Raw genomic sequence first — 19,152 nt, 5'->3', positions numbered from 1 at the left:
CTGAGTATTATATACTTGTATAATGTGATATTTGTATAAAGTACACATTCCTTCCCTGACCTCCACCTGAGTCCACCCTTTAGTCATCCAATTCGACCCATCACGCTCTCCGATAGCCCCATTCAACCCTCCACAATAAAACAAATGAATGAGTGCGCCCCAAAACCACGTGTCATTCTCATCCTCCTCGGCTGTTGTTCCAGGGCATCGGGAGCCTGTTCAGTGCGCTGAAAGTGGTGCGTCTACTTCGCCTCGGACGCGTGGTGCGCAAACTGGACCGGTACCTCGAATACGGAGCCGCCATGTTGATCTTGTTGTTGTGCTTTTACATGCTGGTGGCTCACTGGCTAGCGTGTATCTGGTACTCCATAGGCCGCTCGGACGCCGACAACGGCCTACAGTACTCGTGGCTATGGAAACTCGCCAACGTAACGCAGTCGCCTTACTCTTACGTGTGGTCCAACGAAACTACCTCCTCATCCTCTTCCTCCGCGACCTCCTCCATTGTTGCCTCGTCGTCCGCGGTTGTCGGCTCGTCCGCCGCCGCCCCCGCCGTCTCCCCCTCCTCCACCGCCCTCGGGGGCCACATCGCCATCGGTCACCTCGGGGGCGGCGGGGTTGGCGGGGGCGGCGGGGGCGGAGTTGTCGTGGCCGGGGGCGGTGCCCCGGAACTTGTCAACGGGCCGTCGAGGAAGACCATGTACGTGACCGCCCTCTACTTCACCATGACGTGCATGACGAGCGTGGGATTCGGCAACGTCGCAGCCGAGACAGACAACGAGAAGATATTCACCATCTGCATGATGATCATTGCGGGTGAGACTCTTTTGGAGTGTTCTGGGGAAAGGTTTTGGTATTTATGCATAGTGTAGTCTGTTTTAAACAATATAAAATCTATGGTTTTGTCATAAAACCAAGTTTTTGGTCCTCCAAAAACGGTTAAAGTGTATGCTAAAACTGTAAAACATAAGTTCATCCTAAACAAAAATATCTTTATCGAAATAAAAATGCTTTGCATACTTTGTCAAAGCAATAACTCACCAAGGTCTTAGCAGATAACAGCACACATGGTTTTTACCACTGGCGGATTAAGGGGGGAAGGGATTGGGGAATGGTGGTCGGCCCTGCAATTTCTGGTAATATTGAAAAGATGCCAATATTTAAAGCGGTTCCGCGATGAAAGTTTAAATGTCACCAGCGTAATTTGTTTAACTATTTAATGGGTATCTAAAAGCCTCTTGTCTATGCAATTAAGGCTTCATACGTACTACCACTTAGAGGTATCGCATACCATCAAGGCACTGTGGAAAGTAATGAACCAACCCCTTTCCCTCCCCCCCCCCAAACAAAGACCCTAATTCACCCATGGCTTTGACGTTGGTATAATTAGCCTTCATATTGGCGAAGAGCTTGAAGTACTAGTTGTTCCGTTTAAATATTGATGAATTATTGATTGGTAAAAATGGATCAGTTTATGTTAAGGTTTCCTCATTAGACCACTGACTCAAAACTCAAATATAGTTTAAATTTTGACCCCGTCGGAGCATTTAATAATGATTTATATATCAGTTGTATGGGCCATTAAATAATGGAGGTAAAATAAATTACCATCGGTGGAAGTGCTCATTAATGTCTGCATATTTGGTGACGGAATGGTAACAGTAGGGAAGCCATAAAAAGGGCCATGACGGATAAAAGAACTCTTACCTACTAATTTGCTACCAATTAAATTCTTATTTATTCATTGTTGATTATTGTACGCGTGTATTATAATACAATGGTGAATCAAATGTTATATTATTCGTCCTCCTCATTAATTTTGATTATGAAACAGGTGGTAATAAACGCTCAAATAAGCCTAATAACGGGAATAGGTGTCCATTATCGGAAAATATACCTACTATACTTGCAGCCACTTACAGAAATTCTCATATTCAATTCCTAATTTCTCTTCCATTGAAGTCGCTTTATTATTAGGTACCTACTTTCCAATTATTACATTTGTCTTACCACTCTGAGTGGGCGACTATATTTAATTTGGAGAAAAATATTCACCGTTGTAGCAATTGCTGCATATGATGTGCTAGCTAGTATTTTAGTTTGTATTGTATATTACTACATTACTATTTGTGCATTAATAACGTAAAAAATAAAGTATGAAGTAAAATTCTTATCGATAATAATTTAAGGCAGTTTAAATGAAACAGTTGTTTTCTTGTGCACCAAATATGCCTTTCAAAATTCATTAAGTTTTAGAAAAATCAATTTTTTATGTTTTCTTTTATCCTTAGTACTTAGATAGTTCTAAGTGCTGTGGTATGTAATTCTCGAATTGATTATTTTTAAGTATTTTCAAAGTACCCGCTAGTCGTTTGAGAATATATGCCAGTGTTCGAGTCGATGATCATTTGGGACGCTAATTAATTGAAAATGACTATTGCTAGATTGTTTTCCTGTTTAATCTCACCCCTCAAATCCTTCTCTTCCCCCTCTCCCGTCTTTTTTTCATCATTACGTCTTTCCCCGCCCATTCTCATGCTTCAAACGTCCACCCATTGCTTTTTCTCGCCTCCTCCACCATTTTTGATCTTTCACTAATCGTCCTTTCTCTGTTGGGATGCACCCACTGTGGTCCTTTGCACAACTGATGCTTCCATTTCCTAAAATAATATGTATTGCAATATGATCTTGCACTGCCTCATCCTTCCGCACTCTTGCGCAATTTTTGTGGTACTTTTCCCCTCCCATAAAAATTTCATTGTATATTCCTATCAATGTTTCATTTTAACTGTATGTGGTGTCTGTTATCCTTGTCCTGTTGGTACTTAATCATTGTCCCCTGTACTTCATCATCACCGCACTCTCTTCTTATAATCCTATCGCACGGTACATACAATTTTTTACCGATTCAATGTGCTTAACATGTTTTTTTCATGCGCCTTGCTACATTATCTACAATTTTAAAATTCTATTTACTTCATTTTCCAAATTTTGCTCCCCCTCCGCTTACCGGTTGGGCATAAAACATTGGTATCTCTGGTTACCCAAACGCTTTACTACCAAATTCCTTCATGCGTTGATTTCTTCCTTGCCACTTCCTACCTGCATTTTCAATTTTTTTGTTTTTCTTCCTACTATTTTTTCATTTCTGAAAATTGCCCCTCGTGTGAAATTTACTTCGTTAAAAAATTGTTTTTTCCTCATAAAACCTTTTGCTTTGTTAAAATATTCATCGCATCAATTTTTGTATGCCTACCAATGTTTCATTTCGTTAAAATACTGCTGTTCATGATTATCTTTTCTAATTCTTCCTTGTTCTACATCCTCGATCTCTCCTATTGAACCATTCAAAATTCACCTTATACATATTATCAAAAACGTGTGCGCCACATTGCTTTGCTCCTGCCTTGCACCATTCACGCTTCTGCGCATTGCATATGTTTTGTGGATGATCATAAATTTTATTAATCCTACTCCATCTCACGTATTCCCTGTTCAACGCACCACGTTCTATCACTTTCGTGTTTACTTGTTTCCCCACTATACTACTCCAAACTTCCTCCGCGATGTATTTTCTCTCTTTTTTTGACCACTATGTAAATTTCCTTTCTCCATTTTCTTGTTACAACCTCCATATCCTTACCCTCTTCCACTTTCGTACCATACTTAATTTCTGCCTCTTCTGCGTCGTATATGCTGTTATTTTATCCTCTATTCGTGCTTTTATTTTCTCTCGCCATGTTTTTTCTTCTGTTAAATATTTTACAATTTATTTGTCATAATCCGTGCATATTTTCTTGCGTTCCACGTTCCTGTCTTTTCTCATCTGTGTCCGCCTATGCTTTTTTTTTCTTTTTTTCTTATCTTCTAAAAATACTCGTAATACTCTGTTATACCAAATATTTTTTAATGTGTGTTCTTCATGTGCCGTCTCCATGCTTTTACGTTGCTCTAACCTTTTTTTGTTTTCAATTCCTCTGGGTACAACTGTTATCTCTTCCGTTCATTTTCCTTCCTTTGAATTTTATTTTTTTATTACTATACCCATGCATTCATTTCACTTCTTATGTTCACCTATCTATTGCTCGTAATTCCTTATTTCGTATCGCATCCACGCAATTATGTTATGTTCGTAATAATGCACTCCGTTACTTCCTTATTGAATTCCACCTTATAATTCTATGTCCTTAAATACTCAATCTATACCTCCATACCTACTCCTAATTACTTTATCTCTTTTGCGTGAAAAAAAATCTCTTACCTCAACCCATCCGATATTGCTCTCTTCTGCCAACCGTTATTTTTCCTTCCCATCTTTATCCTTTTCCTCATCTTCCCTCTTCTTCCCCCCCTTCTCTGTATCTTCTCTTGACCGAGTGCAGCGCTGCTCTACGCGACAATCTTTGGGCACGTCACCACCATCATCCAGCAGATGACGTCGGCGACGGCCAAGTACCACGACATGCTCAACAACGTCAGGGAGTTTATGAAGCTGCACGAGGTGCCCAAAGCCTTATCGGAGAGGGTCATGGACTACGTGGTCTCCACCTGGGCCATGACGAAAGGCCTTGACACCGACAAGGTAAATCAGGTCAGGCAAGTTTTTGAAAAAAAGAGAAAGCCAAGTATGCTATCTCGGAAAAAATTTGATTCCTCTTTTCTTTTTCTCAATTGATATATAATTTTTTTGGCTCTTTATTCACCCGTTGGAGATTGCTACTACCGCTCAATCGTGCGATTCTCTTCTGTCTTGCACTATTCAAGCAACTGTCTACTCTTCCTCCTTCTCTATCTATTTCTCCTTAGCTCTCTCTCTATCTATATCTATTTGGCTCTGTAAAACTTTTTTTTTAAAGCGTTGCTTCTGGAGACCCAAAATTTTAACTTTTACCATCATTACACCAATTTTTTTCATCAAGGCCTCATCATCTCATTTGTCACAAAAGGATGAATCTCTTGAGTTTCAAGTCTTACACTATAATCCGTTACAAAAAGGGGAAAATCTTCTGCACGGTCCACGGTAGTGTTAATTGGGTGCCTAAGATGTGTTATACCGGCCTATCGAGAGAGATTAGTTGATCTAAACTTCGCAACTACTATCAGTCATGAATTTGATCCTGTTGATGTTTACGTCTTTTGTTTTTGCTAGTTATCTCTTGGAAAATCGCGGCGATTCAGTGATATTTTTACGCTTTCAAAGTTAAGAGGAACGTAATTTACACTCCCATCGCTCGATATATGTCCATTTATTTCCCTTATAGCCATTTTTGATACTTGAAAACTCTTCTTCTGTTAACTTTTCCTATAGGTACTCATTTATAATGTGAAAGTGATGCTTACGTAAATTCCAGTCTACTTTTCATTGATTTTCAAATTGAATGTTGGATCAAGGAAAATGTTAAACTCAGACAGTTTTCTTTTTTATCCCAAAATCTAAAGACCCTTTTTTACCTCAAGTAGTAGATCATGGTTTATTTCCATTTTTTATTCGTTTATTTGTTCCTCTTCCATATTATTCTCACGAATAGAAACATTGGACTTTTAAAAAAAGTAATTTCCACTATTGTTTACTAAAAACGTTCAATTTACGAAACTTTTGTGAACCATTTATGAATTTGTGAAATCTTTAATGACGGTATTTATCAGTACTAATCGATGAATTAATTTCGCGTGGTCAATATAATTCCATGAGTAAGTACCTAGACCTTTATTTCTCTTAGTAAGAGCCTTCATCGAATGGCTTGCTGTCCCATGTTCAGCCTTTCTTCCCATAAATGGATATTGTTATTTCACAAATTTATACTTTTCCATAAGCTCTGACTCACTCACAGTGAAAAAACGCCGCTAATTCATGTCGTACTGTAATTCATCTAATAATGAGCATATAAAACCAAACAAGAGTAAAGCTTTTCTGCCAAAATAACTGATAGAACTTTAAGTAACTGTACTCTAAGACCGTAAGCGTGCAGAGGATTTGAACTTTTATTTTATCAAGCACTTACTTATATAACAAGTTATTTACACTTTTACATATGCACAATCATGCATATATTTATACCCTATGTATTCAAAAATACATTCCTTTTTTACACTACTGTGGGAATTCAAAATAATTCTTTTCATCTCGGTCGTTAGCTGGAATTATTATGAGTTTGGGTCAATTTGAGTATTCAACGATTTATTATATATTAGATAATATTTTCCATATTTTCCATGAGGATATCCCTAAATCAATTCTCCTAAAGATCCTTGGATAACCATAAGCTTTCTTTGGGCCGTGAAAAACTATTACAGTAGCTCGTCATTTCACAGAAGACTAAACATATTTCGAGATTTAAAAACAAGCATAATGCTCATTTTTAAAAACAGTGAGTAAATTTAAACGATACATGTATATTGGCGTTTTTATTTTTAATGATAATAATGTGTCAGTGGGCAATAAACAGAAAAAATGAATTGTGATATTTTATGGTAAAATTTCTTTGTAATTAGCATATATCAGTTGAAATTTTTATTTCATAATAGTTTATTTTATACTCCTTTAAGTGTAACACTTAATTAAAGTATACCTAAATTTCGATATAAATATGCGTAATGTAAATTACTTAACCTAGTCTTGATGTACTTAGTTCTTAGCATTTACCTCAGGAATTATTCATCCATAAAAAATAGAATGATTTTTTTGTTTCAACTACTTCACTGATAAGCAACACTTTTAAAAGGTATTTTAAAAAGGGATATTATAACTATACAGTGCAATGACTGAAGCTTATTTCTATCATGAAAGGGTGCCTCATAATTTTCGTTCTCTCATCGAGTAAGAAATTATTCAATGATTATATCTGGATTATTCTTTTTAATCATTGATCTTTAATCTCTTCTCTGGTTCATCAAAATTATTTCCTAGCCACACTACTTTTCGGTCTCCTAAAAGCATAGCCTATTGTAAATTTCTGCATTGCTTCATTTGCATTTAAATTGACACGGTGAAAAGTGGCGATGAAGTCCATATGTTTGGAGCACTTTGCCGTCTGTTGACCTTTTAGTCTTATAATACTTTCATGTGAATCAATGAGATCCATTGATGGATCACTGTTTTCCTAGATAAATATTTGCCAAATTTGAGCTATAAATTCTGTACCAAACCGCCATCTTTTCCCTGTGTCTGTAAACTAACATAATAGAGTTCGCCTACACTTACATTTATTTCTAAGCACGTTATTTGTAGATTTACCGTTACAATTTTTTACCATTTCAAATAATTTTCAGTGGGTCACTAATTTAAGCGGGATGATCCTGCAATTACTCTTTAGGCTTATCAAAATGAATAGTTGAAATGCGTTTACCCTTGAAATGTAATCATTTCAACCTCTTTCTTTCTGCCTTTGATCTGTTTATATTTTTTGGAAGAGAGAGCTGCTTTTGTATATTTTTTTCCCTCAGTGGCGGAGTAATTCATAAGAATGCTACCATCGAACGCTGGGATACATGATACAGCATGCTTTTCGCTTTAAAGCTTATTTGCCAATCAGAATAGTTTGCCCATTGATCCTAGATTTTGATTTAAAGAAATGATAAACGTTTTATATCGAGACTAGTATATTTGCGCAAAAGCGAACTTTTCAACTTGCCTGCCAATCTGAATCATTAACCATCAGGACTGTTGAACCTCTGAGCATGCTATCTCTAACGCTTTCAGGCTAACTAACATTTTGAAGGCTTCTTGATGCATGTGGAGTATTAAATATAACATGTAACAGTTTCCCGGAATATGTATTTAAATTGAAAAAATTGAATCATGAGTAAAAAACGGAATTTCCTGGGGATTAAAGATGGGCATTGCCATCTTTTGTCAACTTTATTACGCAAAATACCTTTTTTCATGCGTATTTTTCTGTAAAAAAAATGAGCTTGACTCAATAATTTATAGGGGAACAAATATCAGATGAATGTTATAATTAAAAATTGGATAAAACTATCCGATTGGATATTTCGCTCTCCCTTGTAAATCACAAAACTATTTTCCTGCATTGATCTGCATAATATTCCGTGATTGAATAAGGTGTGTTTTATTAAGAATAAGTATGATTGGGTGACAAATAGCCTCCCACTCGGAACATTTGCCTGCATGATAGCATTCTTCGTGCAAATGAAAAGTATGTATTGATAATCCCTTATTCTAAAATGAATTTCTCAACCGCTGTGTGGTTTCGTGGTGCATTATCGGCGCACAATCTTCTTTGAAAGGATTATATAGATAGTGTAAATTGAGTGTGCCACTTGATAATATCATAAAAAGTACCAGTTTTGCAAAATAATTTTGAATAATTAACATGTCAAAGTACTGAAGGAACAAGTGACTTTGTACGCAGTCACGCGCACGGGTGCAAAGTTAAATACACCAAAGGATGAAGTTCGCCATGAAAAAATATTTGACTTGGCCGGGATTCGAACCCGGATCTCCCGATTGCCGGTCAGGTGGCTTGGTGGTGTAACTGGTAGCACGCCTGACCGGCAATCGGGAGATCCGGGTTCGAATCCCGGCTAAGTCAAATATTTTTTCATGGCGAACTTCATCCTTTGGTGTAATTAACATGTGTTGAATACTTCAGTCACGTTTCAATATCGGCAATATGGAGAGGTATCTCTGTGTTAGTCCATTTGGAAATTATCTCATAGGATAACTACTTGTCTTTACTAATCTATTTTTTGTTCAATTGAAGCTCTAAAATAAGCACAACACTGTAAATCAATTTAAGGATCTATTTGGGTATAGGCCTTGTATCTCAGCGTTCGTATACATGCTATCCTTGATTACAATATATCTTACTTTATCTTTTTCTTATCTCCTAACGCTTATGAATACCTGTCAAACTTTTACTCTATCTTTGTCAACAAAATTATCTCGCTATCAACTCTGATTCGAAAAAATATTATTCCGAATTTTATATCTTTTATCTCTTACTCCTCTGGGTTTGCGAGTTATTCAGGCAACTTGAAACCCACTGATGATGGGCTCCGCTTGGATAAGCAAACCATTTTCGCTCTCTATTACCATTTTCCCATATTTTCTTATTACTGAGCTCCTTTTTTACCATTGTCTTTTTGGTAAAAAGTGTAACTTACTTACGATGAATTTCAATAAGTGGGTCCCTTTTTCTTTAATTACAACATCTCAATTTCGTTGCCTTGGGAACAAATCTAGAGCCCACGATAATTATCTCGAATTCTTTAACTTTTTTCTTGGGAGTAAATGCATGCCTTAAATCTAGAAATCGTTTTCTAGAGTATTATTACTCATGATTTTGTAACTTAAATTTAAACTTAAGTTCTTTCTCTCTCTCTTTCTCTCTTCTCTTCTCTCTCTCTCTCTCTCTATCCTTCATCTTCTGCTCTCTCTATCCTACTTCCGCTCTCTTTTTCCATTTTCTCTTCGATTTTTCATTATATTACCACGTCGCATGGGACTAAAACTGCATGACGGAGTGCCTTATTAAATATATATACATAGAGTCCTAGGGCAACGGTTGGATTGCACAGTGGATGTGACAGAAGGCAGGTGAGGAGTGCACTGCACAAATTTGCACCTTATATACGAAGACAAAAGAAAGTGCATCAGCTTTTTTCAAGCATCAGTTACGAGTATATATACGTAAAACCATTTATTTTAATTCCCGTGATGTAAATTCAAAAGGTTAGCAAGGGCTAGTCCTTTTGCGTGTGATTTCTGTATATTTTATTGTGGAATACTTTTTAAAATTAATCACCCTCCCGTTGTGTGATTTCGTAGCGTAATATCGACGCGTCATCCTTATTTAAAGTATGGCATAGATATTGTACGGTGAAAGTGCCACTTGATATAGTGAAGAAGTATTAGTTTTAAAAATGGCTTAGAATAAATACTATGCGTAAGATATTTGAAAAGTACTTCGTTATATCGCGTTTCATTAGTGACGTATATAGAGAAGTATCTCGGTTTTTGTCCACTTGGAGATTATTTTGATGCAATGATATGATGATGATAATAATTTGTAATGAATTGGTTAATCTCGATTCGATCGCATTTTTTTCTTTCCTGAGCAACAAAATTCAGGGTTTTCGCTTATATTCTTCAGCGTCTTCAGAATTCGTAGTCTGGTCCAGACGTTAACATTTTTATTTGTCGTGAGATATGTAAAAAAATATTATTATTATTTCCTTTTCTTGACCTTATTTAATATATAATATGGTATTTCCTGGAGTATAGGTCATTTAAACAAAAGTTAGCAGCCAACGTTTCGATTTATTTTCTTAAATCATCTTCAGGGCTATGTTAGAAAAAGTGTGAAACAATATAAAATACAGAGAATAAGACGATACACAATATTTATACATAAAGAAGGAACAATTGGGTTTTTTAATACAATATTATTTAAAGAAATATGTATATATAAACATATATATAAGAACAGAATGGAATATATAAAATATTTTGACATACCTCTAAACTTTGAACATATTTATTGATGTTTTGTTTCTAAGGTATTGCCACAACCTAGGTTACCATTAATTTTGATGTTAATGAGCCCTGAAGATGATTTAAGAAAATAAATCGAAACGTTGGCTGCTAACTTTTGTATAAATGACATATACTCCAGGAAATACCATATTATATAAAAAAATATTATCACTGCCATGATACATTTAAAAAATCTTAAGTCTTCTGCGGCCTTCAACCAACGGAAACAGAAAAAAATGTTTAGTTAAACTGTTCCAGATTGTGATCCTCCGTAAAAATTACCTAACTTCTGTAAAAGTGATTCATTTTTAATCGTACCATACCTCAATGCTGAAGTACTAATCCAACTTGAGTATTTTGGAAGCGTGCAAAACGAATGGTAATACTGACTCTCGTCTATTTTGAACCATAAGCCTTCCGTTTGAAAATATGCGACACTATTTTGTTATGAACTATGTTCTTCATGATTCTTCCAATTGGAATAGTAAGTCAAAATATAAGCTGACTTTTTCATTCGTCTTTCGGTAGCAAATTACAATGTACTTACAGTTGCCTCATTCTAGATATAACAGTTCCGTTAAAAACACGTTAGATTTATTTTGTTATTTTTATCAATCTAACGCGTTTTCTCGAACAGAATGTGAACTCAAATCTTAGAGCTTCATTTTTAAGTGAAATTTTGGTACAATAGGACGAAAACTGCTGATGCCGTGAAACATTTTGTAAAAATTTGTCTATTGGTAAACTGTCAATCCAATCATTTGCACTGCCACCGTTGCGAATTTTTATATCACCAATTAAATAGTTTATATAAGGTATCGTTGTTCAATTCTAGATAGTGTAATACCACTGTTGATAGATTTCGAAATCGTATTCGTAGATTTTCAATATTTTTAGCATCGTAATTTTATGCCTAGGTTATTATATATTCTGTTAACTAAGGTATTTAATAATATTCCAGTGTTATAAAATGTTAAGTGCTCCGAATACATTGTTTTTTTTAATAGAACTGAAATTACTGAGCATAATTTTTCTCGTTTTGTATTCAATCAGCTTTTATTCAAAGGTGATGATGATTTTCAATACCGGATGGGAGTTCTTCATTCCAAATCCGGCCTTCATTATTTTCTCATTTCCTAAGACATTCAATGTCAAATGACTTTTGTGACTCTAATGGTTGTCATGAATTATTTTCAATATATGTCTAATAAAAAATGATGTAGGAAAATGTTGGTCTTACTCCTTAGAGAAGAGTTTGATTTATTTCGCAGTTATTTCACCTGTATGATAATCATCTTTTAATTGGGAAAGACCACTCTTACGGAGTGGAATCTAGATGTAAATTTATGCTGGTAGAATTAACCGTCCATTTTTTTTATTTAATCTATCTACAACACATTCTTTGTTCAATGCGCATAAATATTTTTACCGAGATTGTTAGCCATAGGGTAAGGTGACACTTCATTATCATATCATCACTTCCATTCACGTTGACCATTACTACAGATCTAATCAACCAACTAACTTTCCAATCATGCCAACGTGTGGATTTTTTTCGCAATAATTATTTCCCTTTTTTGACGAATCGTGCGAAAAGAGGACATGAATTGCCAAAAAAAATATTGTCTTTCATCGCAATTTCTCACGGGTATTTATCAAACTTTATTTTTTTATTCTGACTAAATTCATTCGAATTTTCTCCAAAAAAGATTTTTTATTTAAAAAAATTCATGTCTCGAATAAACTTGGCTTTCCGAACCGTTAGGATGGGATGTTTCTTCCGTTTTTCGAAATGGGAGAACTCCTTCAAATAGGGTTTTTTTTAACCCTATTCAAGTAAGTCATTCTACATGTTTTCTCTCTTGGTATTTATCATGCAACTCATTGCTTATCCACGCTGTCCCAAGGACGAAAGAGGGTAACTGCGCCTGTACAGCCCTACCTTATCCCACTAACGCTGTGTTCCTCGAGTCTCACTCACCGCACCTCCAGATCACGCCTTTTCCTTCCAACACCTTGCCATACTCTGGGAGAGTAGCTTTTCCCCTTTCTGATTATCAAGAAACACTACACCTACTTCCTTTGAACCCAATTTTGTTTCACCTTCTTTTGGGTTAGAAGAGACCATCTCAATAAATGCGCAATACTGCTTTGGGACTTACTAACACTGTCCTCTGCAGGGGGACGGGGGATCTGAAACCAACTTACGTCAGATTTTAATTATTTTTGGGATATAATTGCAGCTCCGTTAGGGTAAAAATTTATAGACAAATAGAACAGACACTTCCTAATGACTTACATTCTCACCACATCCCTTGTTATAAAAGCCAGCTACGACACGTCTAATTACTTAATGTTGCACCCACTGGGGAAAGAAGTCCTCCCTCCTCACCAAGGTCTCATCTAACCGAAAAAAAGGCTTTTATTGACGCGTAAGTGTCAAGGTAACAGAAGTAATAAAAACAGAAAAGTCATACTGCATCATTCTGTTCAAGTACGATTGGGTCAAAGATAAAAGGGGAAGTAACACGTAACTAACCTCTGGTAGTCATTTTCCATTGTAACAAATGACGTGTTCACATCTTTTCCCATTCTAAAAATTCTGCATGTGTAGCCTTTCATTTTTTTACTTGGTAGGCGGTGGCTGCTTCTACCTAAAATAATAGTATTCGTACTTGTTGACAGTTAGGTTTTGAATTGCCATTGAGAGCCATAAATTCGTAAAAGTAGTATTTCACGAAAAGTAGATACATAAGTATATCTATGACCCCTTACTTGATTTTGAAGCGAATGGTGAGAGAGAGGGTCACCAAAATCATAGGTTTTCTTTCGTAGGGATGGAAGGAGGGGTCGCAGAGTAGCAAAAATATTTGCTTGCGCAATTCATGGATGGCATAATATAATCGATGTCCCTGAATACTACCCATCCAACTCGCGCTCGGAATTGTTGAAAAAAATCCTTTTGCATGGATCGACTCGGAGCGCAATGAAAATGTGTGGTTACTAGAGCTGTCACCTGCAAAATTGTGGAATGGCCACAGAGTATTTTGAAATGTGTGGTTTTTTTTACGATTTTAAAGAATGTAATGGCTTTATTTTTATGGGGCGGGGGCTACATGTAAGCGGCTGTTTCCAAACAAGCCACTTCGCAGGCATAATTATGCAAGGTTCTCCGGGCCAACCCTATCACTGTTACGGCGCTTCACGCTCTTTGGAAAGCTGGGTGTATCAACTTATTTGAAAATAAAATGAGCTAATCAGTGGGAAAAAGAAGTCACTTTTGTGGTCCTTAAGTATGATATCGTTTGAGGAGGAATTAATATCTTTGACCGACGCCCGTTATTACCATATTTACGGCGCGGCTTAGCTCTCACCATGTTTTTGCTTTGCGTATTTAAGCTCATTGTAAATTTCGGTATCACTTGTGGACCGGTATTACTGTCTCTGTTCGTGGCATTTTCCAAAGAACGTTAGATGTTTAATTATTAACATTAGTCAGTCCCCTAAAATCATACATCCCTTTTTTGCCATCCTCGATCAGCTCAGTGGGGTGATATCGATACCATAACTTTGCATAAAATCTACAAATGCGGTACGGATCAAGGAAATTGCTGAATTCTACACAGTGGCTCAGAAAGTCGATGTTTGGTGCACCGTCTGTGGTGAAAAGTTTTTATCTGGACTACGACTTAGTGTAGAGTATTGTTTAATATAGCGATACTCTTCGATGAAACTACATATAATAGTAAGAGTTTTATGATTCCACTTCAAGGTTCATTGCCTATGTGAATTGCCAATAAAGGATGGCAATGATTGCGTAATGCTGGCTAATTTTTGGGGATTTTCGTGAATTCGAACCCTCCACCCCCACGACCGTAATATCAGCTTGTCGTTCGGGCGAAAACAGTACCATCCCCTTTCCCTTTAGTATCCCACAACCTATACTTTCCCAGTATGCATTTTTCAATACACTCCATTCTAGTACCTCTGGAACCTCTCCTCACACAGCTTTATTCCTCATTGAGCGTACGTTGACTCCAGTCCTGGGCATCGTGGCAATCTTTCGGTTGACCCTCATACCTGATCGTTACGCGCGATTTTTCCTCCGCTTTCCACCCCCAAATGGCTCACGGCACACCCGCGCCGCCCCCACGCTCGACGGACAGGTGCTCAACTACTGCCCCAAAGACATGAAGGCAGACATCTGCGTCCACCTGAACCGGAAGGTCTTCAACGAGCATCCGGCGTTCCGGCTCGCGTCGGACGGGTGCCTGCGCGCGCTGGCCATGCACTTCGCCATGAGTCACTCGGCGCCCGGAGACCTGCTCTACCACACTGGCGAGTCCATAGACTCGCTCTGCTTCATCGTGACCGGCTCCCTGGAGGTCATCCAGGACGACGAGGTGGTCGCCATCCTGGGTGAGTCATAATCAACCGATATACCGTCTTCGAAGGAACCTGTTTCCAATGAACCTACTCCTAGTCAAGCAATGCAGTGCTTGCTGTTAAAGGGCACATCTCTGTAAGGAATCTACATCTACATAATACCCTGCGAGCCAACTCTAGGGTGTTTGGCAGGGGGTGATCAATCACCAGCATGCAGCATGCATTTGGACTCCCACATGCACACCACACCGTCCAAAAAACGTCCCGTCCCCCAAACTATACTACTATATGCTGTTAGAAATAGAATATAGAAAAGAAATTCAGAAACATGCTTTAAGTTTTACATAGGTTAGTAGGCTACACTACAAGTCATGCAATCTATTTACGAGCTCTATTGCTGCCGTTATAATCTCTTATTGATCGAGGAAAAAATGACATTCGGAATCTGTCTGTTCTGCAATCCATCTCTCTTATTTTATTTATATGATCTGATCTTCCGTAGTACGTTGGCGTCCGCAAGATATGGTTAACTTCGTCAGAAAAGACACTGCTCTTGAATTTATCTAAAAGGCTTAGTCTATTTTTCAATCTACGGTCCGACAGAGATTCCCATCCGAGTTTATCTAAGAGGTCAGTTACACTAACAAGACTATCGTAACGACCTTTCACATACCTGGCAGCTCTTCTTTGCACGCGTTCTAACTCTGTTATTAAGCCTTTTTCATGAGGGTCCCAAACACTGGCAGCGTATTCCAAATGTGGTCTAACGAGGGAAAAGTAGCTAATTTCTCTCACTTTGTCGTCGCACTTTCCTAATATTCTTTTAACAAAACCCATTTTACGATTAGCTTGACCGGTTATTTCTCGAATATGTTTATTCCACGATAGATCATTATTGAGTCTAACCCCTAGATATTTCACAGATTCAACTGCCTTTAACTGCGTGCCCCGAATGACATAGTTACGCTGTAGGGAGTTATTCTTCTTCCAGAAATTCATTACGACGCATTTTTCCAAATTTAATTCTAACTGCCAAGCATCGCACCAAGCTTGGATAGCAGCAAGGTCATTCGTTAGTTCATCTATATCTTTGCTGGAACGGATTTCTCTGTAAACTACAGCGTCGTCTGCAAATAATCGTAACTTACTCTGCACTACTTCGCCAATGTCGTTTATGTAAAGAAGGAATAGGAGTGGGCCAATGACACTACCCTGAGGAACGCCAGAAGTGACTCTAACCTCATTGGAGACTGCACCGTCTAATATTACTCTTTGGACGCGGTCGCTCAAAAATTCTCTTATCCAGGAAATGACATCTTCGTCTAGACCATAAGATTTCAGTTTTATTATTAACTTTCCGTGGGGTACTTTATCAAATGCCTTTTTGAAATCAAGAAAAATCGCGTCTACTGGAATGTTGTCTTCCCCGGAGACTAAAATATCGTAGGCGAAAAGCGCTAACTGAGTTTCGCACGATCTGCTTTTCCTGAATCCATGTTGAGTTCCCATTAATAAGTTTTGCGCGTCTAGGTGTTTCATTACCGAGCTGACTACGATGTGTTCGAGGACTTTGCAAGAGATGGACGTTAAAGATATCGGCCTGTAATTAGATGGCTGTTCCTTGTCTCCACTTTTAAATATTGGCGTTACATTAGAGATTTTCCAGTCATTAGGTACTTCGTGTTGCTTGATGGATTTACTGAATATTAACTGCAAGTAATGGGCAATTTCTGAGGCTAGTTCTTTATATACGCGAGAAGGGATTTCGTCTGGACCAGGTGATTTATTTGGGCTAAGCGATTTCAATATATTTTCTATTCCGAGCGTACTAATGTCAATAGCTGGCATCTTATGTATACAGGGATTGTCATCGGTCTCGGGTGAGTTTTCGGAAGGCTCCGTGAACACGCTCTTAAAGTAGGAATTTAATAAATTGGCTTTATCGTAACTGCTTGTCAGCACATCTCCATTGTCGTTTCTCAGCGAACATACGGTAGATCGTTTACCTTGAACTTCTCTAACATATGTATGATCTTAGATTTTCCCGGCGTATCAGTTGCAGAAAGGTTTCTCGGGTTTTCCACCGGTTGATGTCGTCCATGTCTCCCGACGTTTCGATCTGCGACTTGCTGATCATCCTCAGGGGCTCTTCGGAAGACATGGACGACATCAACCGGTGGAAAACCCGAGAAACCTTTCTTCTCTAACATATGACCAAAATGCTTTTGGGTTATCCTGTAATTGCTCTACTAGTGTTTTTCTTTTAAAATTCGTGAACGCGTTCCTGAATGCTTCCTTCGTGGCGGCTTTAGTCATCCTATATTTTTTTATTATTAGCTCGCGTTCATTAGCGGATAAATCCGTTCTGACTTTTTTCATTTTAGCATGACACGCTCTCTGTCGCCTCAATGATTTTCTCACTTCCGCGTCGTACCATCTCGGTTCGCTGCCTTCTTTTACTATTTTACTAGGGATGTAGCTATTTATTCCCGAAGTTACGAGCGAAAGAAAAGCTTTCCAAGTATTCTCTACATTTAACTTTAATACTGATTCTTGAAACTCGGGGAAAGCATTTTTCAGATGACTCTTAAACCCATCAAAATCAGCTCTTTTAAAAATGAAAACTTTACGCTCTTTTTTTAAGTTTACAGCGGTATTTAGAGAAAACTTTGCCGTTACTACCCTATGGTCACTTATTCCTTCGACAGTGCCAACGTTTATTACATGATGTGGTATATTTGTCGCTAATAAATCAAGAATATTTTCTCCTCTGTTTGGTTCGGATGCTATTTGAAACAATCAATTAGATGTAAAAGTGTGTAATAAAGCCTCGCAGATCACTTTATCCCTCCCACCAGGAATGAAGCTATAAGTCTCCCAATCTAGAGAAGGTACGTTGAAATCTCCACCCACAATCAAGTTTCTTTCAGAATACTTGGATGCTACGCTGTTTATTTGATTTTGAAAATCCAACATTGACGTTATATCTGAGTTAGGTGGTCTGTAATACGAACATAATAAAATAGTTTTGAATTTTGGACATTCAATTTAACACCACACAGATTCAACGCTGGTCTCAGTTACGGTTATCGGTTGGCTGACGATTGAATTCTTTACAGCTATAAAAACTCCGCCCCCAACTCGATTAATTCTATCTTTCCGATAAACAGTGAACGATTTTGGGAAGATCTCATTGTCTGAATCATCATCTGTTAGCCAACTTTCTGTTCCAAAAATGACGTTACACTTCGTACTATGAATTAAATGGTGGAATTCGGGAATCTTATTTCTTAAACTACGGCAATTAACCACAGCCACGATTAAAACTTCGGAAGTAATATTATTGCGATTCGGGAATAATTCTGATTTGTTTTTGTCGAATAAGTAAGATAAAAATCGTTATATCTAGCGGCGATGTTGTCAAGGGCAATTTAGCTTGTATTCAAGGATTATCACCCTATGTGGACATATAACTTCAGACTTGACTTTGTGTAACCTCTCCAAATTGGAAATAAAGGAATAAAACTTTGTCAGGTTCACTATTATATTAAATGGGCACGACCTGGGTTTCGTAACATAGTTACATCTTCTTTACACCTGAAGATGTAACTTACGAAACCCAGGTCGTGCCCATATTAATATAATAGTGAACCTGACAAAGTTTCACTCCTTTATTTCCTATGTGGACATAGCTTGAGAATCTTAAATTCATTACTTTTTTCCAGTTCTCGTTACGGTATCGATGAAAAACACAAACCATCGTTATTCTCTAACACAAAACACTAGCAAACTAACACTCCAAAAGAAAATGTCCCAAAAAAGCCAAGACATCCAAGCGTATATAAATCACACCTCTTAAAACGTAAATATATATTACAGCTGAATAAATTTAACTGTATATAATTCATACTTCATCTAAATAAATATGTGGTTAAACGTTAAAATCTCCATCATTTTTCTGTGATACTTGAAATCTAGAAGGGACATTTATCGAACTCGTGATGTTCGAATCAAACTGTGAATTTGCTGAGAGTTTTTATGTCCCATACATATTTGAAGAGAAGGTAGAAGTGTTTATTATATTTTTATCTAATCGTGGCTTAGGTTTTCCCTATAGCTCTCAGCCAGCTTTCTTTGTTCTTTGAAGTTCAATACCTTCCATCCATTGAGTTCACAGTATCTAAAGTTTGAGATCAGCGTGTATAAGTATATTTTTAGATTCTCAACATGCATAAATTCGAGCGATTACAACTCTTAGTCAAGTAATG

The 19,152-nt window shown here is 37.4% G+C and overlaps 1 protein-coding gene across 10 annotated transcripts in view; it reads left to right on the top strand.

Annotated features, from left to right (window-relative positions):
- LOC124154267 (potassium voltage-gated channel protein eag-like) overlaps nt 1-19,152 on the top strand; it is a 599,395-nt gene that overhangs the window by 559,825 nt on the left and 20,418 nt on the right. For 6 of the 10 annotated variants that reach the window (XM_046527883.1, XM_046527888.1, XM_046527884.1 and 3 more), the window contains 4 exons: nt 204-816; nt 4,383-4,591; nt 9,512-9,559; nt 14,665-14,917. In XM_046527883.1, coding sequence (XP_046383839.1) covers nt 204-816; nt 4,383-4,591; nt 9,512-9,559; nt 14,665-14,917 — 1,123 coding nt within the window. The remainder of the gene's footprint in view (nt 1-203; nt 817-4,382; nt 4,592-9,511; nt 9,560-14,664; nt 14,918-19,152) is intronic. The other 4 variants (XM_046527890.1, XM_046527887.1, XM_046527891.1 and 1 more) reach the window with 2 other exon arrangements.

The sequence above is a fragment of the Ischnura elegans genome, chromosome 2 (assembly GCF_921293095.1).
Source record: "Ischnura elegans chromosome 2, ioIscEleg1.1, whole genome shotgun sequence".
Taxonomy (NCBI): Eukaryota; Metazoa; Arthropoda; class Insecta; order Odonata; family Coenagrionidae; genus Ischnura; species Ischnura elegans.
Note: the sequence above shows the minus strand (reverse complement) of the source record. Positions and strands in the feature narration are given on the sequence as shown.